The 3447-nt window shown below is 28.7% G+C and overlaps 1 protein-coding gene across 2 annotated transcripts in view; it reads left to right on the forward strand.

Moving 5' to 3' along the window:
* Positions 1-2959, forward strand: part of LOC126908481 (uncharacterized) — a 34463-nt gene extending 31504 nt beyond the window's left edge. The window contains exons 4-5 of one of the 2 annotated variants that reach the window (XM_050690613.1): positions 2597-2650; positions 2838-2959. In XM_050690613.1, coding sequence (XP_050546570.1) covers positions 2597-2650; positions 2838-2923 — 140 coding nt within the window. In that variant the 3' untranslated portion in view covers positions 2924-2959. The remainder of the gene's footprint in view (positions 1-2596; positions 2651-2837) is intronic. The other variant, XM_050690614.1, reaches the window with a different exon arrangement.
* Positions 2960-3447: the final 488 nt, after the last annotated feature.

The raw sequence follows: 3447 nt of genomic DNA on the forward strand, positions 1-3447 counted from the left end.
ATTGACACGGCCCGCGTCGCTTCGTTATACACGATGCCCCGCGACTCGTGCCACCTTTATCAGCCGTCGCCCTACTATGAGTATTTGACTGACCAACACCGCGTGTTATACGCTACGGTGCAAAGTCCAGCAAATGCCGCACGGTTGACGATGACCCGACGCAAATGATGGGTGAGTCTTCCTTTCGTTGTGAAAGCGACAACGTCGACCAACCGATCCGCACCCGCGCACCGTCGCCTACAACGCTGCTAACCATTTGCCGTCCAAGGATTACGCCGGACATCACATCGTCGACGCCAGCGAAAGTGCCGCGATATTATGCGAAGATTATTATTACAGTGTTTATCTTTTCGGTTTGTTTTATTTTTATTAAAATAATGTGTTGTCGCTCATTTAATAAACGGTCCACGGGTCTCTACCCTCAAAACCAGTGTCGACCACATTTTTGCGACGTAAGTCGTGTCATAGTATTTCAGTTATAAAATAAATATAAAGTATAAAGATTATTAAGTTTTGAGTATTTTGCTATATATTTTTCTGTCGTTTTTAAAGAGACAAATTCTAATTATATGTATACAAAATGAGTAAGTAATCGGGGCAAAAAACTCTCGACTCATTTTTCACAAAAAAGCCGAGAACAGATTTTGTCTGTAAAGAAGAAACTTTAGAAGTTTTAAATGAACCAACAGCATCGTCAACATCTACTCTTCCAGTTCCGATAAATGAACATCCAGCAGTTGACTCTTCTGAAATTGAAAATTCATCCGAAATTTTGAACAGACTATCGACCGATGATGATGTCGGTCATTATTTGAGTAAAAAATTGAGTGACTTAGAGAAATACAATATTTTAAAAAGTGCTTTTGTCCCCAATTAACAATTTTCGTACCCGTACTCCATTCACATTAAAAATCAAAAAGAAGTAAAATGCTTTTTATCATCAAAACATTTTGATAGCTTTGAAAGTTCTGACCTATTCAAAAGTTCTGAACGGTTTATTTTGTAAATATTGTGTATTTTTTGCTCGAAAAGGTGGATTGAATAAATCTTCCACGCTTATCAAATTAGTGAGTGCGCCACTAAATAAATACTCCAAATTATTTGGTAAAGACGGTGATTTAATTAAACATGACAGTGCGGCTTACCATGAGGATGCGTTGCTTTTGGCAAAAACTTTCATGAGCAATTTTGAGCAACCTCAGCATCAAATCGTGAACATTTTAGATGCGCAGCGTTTAGAAACGATAGCGAAAAATAGACTTATGATTAAAGCTATTGTATCAAGTATATTTTTTTTATCTCGACGAAATATAGCTCTTCGCGGCCATAGAGTTACCTCAAAGGTCACAGAAATGTCGACCTCCAATGAAGGAAATTTAAAAAAATATATAAGACATCGAGTTGAAAGTTTTGGTGACGATGAAATATTAAAAGAACATTTTAGCACTGCGAACTTACGAAACAAATACATTAGTCCAATAATACAAAATGAAATAGTTGAATGCTGTGGACAAGAGATTTTAGAAAAGATAATAGCTAAAGTTAACAATAGCAGATTTTTCAATATTATTTTTGATGGAACTACTGACATCAGTAATACTTCTCAAATGTCCATAATACTCAGATATTTGGACAAAAATTTCCAAGTAAATGAAGACTTTGCATTGATGCATATGCACAGGACACAAATGATCGATATAGAATCAATAGTTAGTAGATTTTCTACTATTTTTTACAACAAAAAATAGAATACTTTTACTGCAATAAGTGCAATAATATTGTGATTCATTTTTATCTTAAAAAGAGCGTTTGATTTTTCATTCACTTTTATAGTTTATACTGTATTTATTCTTTGTTTAGTTTTTGATATTATTTCATATTTTCATCTTCTTTAGAAGTCATAAATAGACTTATTAAAGGTACCGTATTATTTATAAAAATATATTCCTTTTTTTTACCTTTGAAATAAATTTCGTACTGAAAATCATTCGTTTTTATATTCATAAGCCCCTCGCATGTATAAAAATAACAACTTTTAATATGACTATATTTCTAACAAAGGACTGTACCCCTCCAGACAAAAAACCTATCTACGCGCCTGAACTATATTGTATAATTGTTTGTCCTTATATAAAACTGGCTAAGTATTTTAAGAAGGTGAAAAGAAGGAAATAAAGAAGAAATGTTATTTTAAAATAAATAAAAAAATAGATAGATAAAAAAAGAAAATAGTAAAGGGGGCTATTAATAAGTGTAAGCTATTTAAGGGATTTATATACTCATATATTTAAACCCAACAAAACATATACTGACACCCCGACAGGAAAATACTTCATTATATAACACTATTAACGTTATCACTTAAAAATATTACCACCTAGTTGTGTTATAACCTAGTAGATGGTCACATTTTGTCAGTTTACACAAGTTTAATAATAAATTTTGTAGTGTCCTAGATCTCAAAATAATTTTTCTGGTATATGACACATTATTGATTTCAAGCATTTATATATAATAAATAACAAAATTGTATAATTGTTTAGTCCTCATAAATAATTTTAATTAACATCATTTTGACTATTTTATAAAAAATTAAAAGTTCCGTCTGAAAATTCTAAAACGCCAGAATTAATTGACTTTTTTAAACAAGGTAAAATATCTTATTTGATTATGAAAAATCTACCTTATAATTATTTTTAAGATAAATTTTATTATAATTACACAAAATAATAATTTTAAATGTGTATATTTTTAATAAATGTGGGTTGAGTTGTTAATAATAAATTTTAATTTTTGTAAATACTTTTTCAACGTGATATTTATATTTTTTTATCTAGGATTGAACCCAGATTATTCATCAGAAGAAATTTTAGAACCAATGGACATTGATAAAAAAAAAATAACCATGTTTAATTTTTTATAAGTAAACTTACTTATTACTCATTTAGTTAATATAAAAAGTAATAGAAAATGTTCTAATTTTTTCTATTTATATATATTAAAAATTTAATTAAATTTTCATTTATCTATGTTTATTTTCTTTATCATTCTCTAAAGCTGTAGAAATTATTCCGTTTCACGTAAATAGAGAAACTAATCCTTATAAAGTATAAGAAATTAATTAAATAAATACTAAATAATTGACAAAACAATATTAAATTAATAAATCAACCACTTTATATTCGGTTGCCTCAATTTATTATGAATTATTATTGTCTAAAACATTTTTCTATGAAAGAGTTAATTCTCCCTGAAAATATTTATAACAAACACATATATCATTTTTATAATTTTTTCTTTATGTAAAAAATGTGTTAAAATGGGTAATTACATTTTCATTGTATAGGACTATACTATACTAACTATACTGTTAGAGCTAAAATATATAAATAAAAAATAAATATTAAATATTAAAACAACATGAAAAAAGGTAATTTTTTTTACACT

Source organism: Daktulosphaira vitifoliae, unplaced genomic scaffold (genome assembly GCF_025091365.1).
Source record: "Daktulosphaira vitifoliae isolate Bord-2020 unplaced genomic scaffold, ASM2509136v1 Scaffold_5, whole genome shotgun sequence".
Lineage (NCBI taxonomy): Eukaryota > Metazoa > Arthropoda > Insecta > Hemiptera > Phylloxeridae > Daktulosphaira > Daktulosphaira vitifoliae.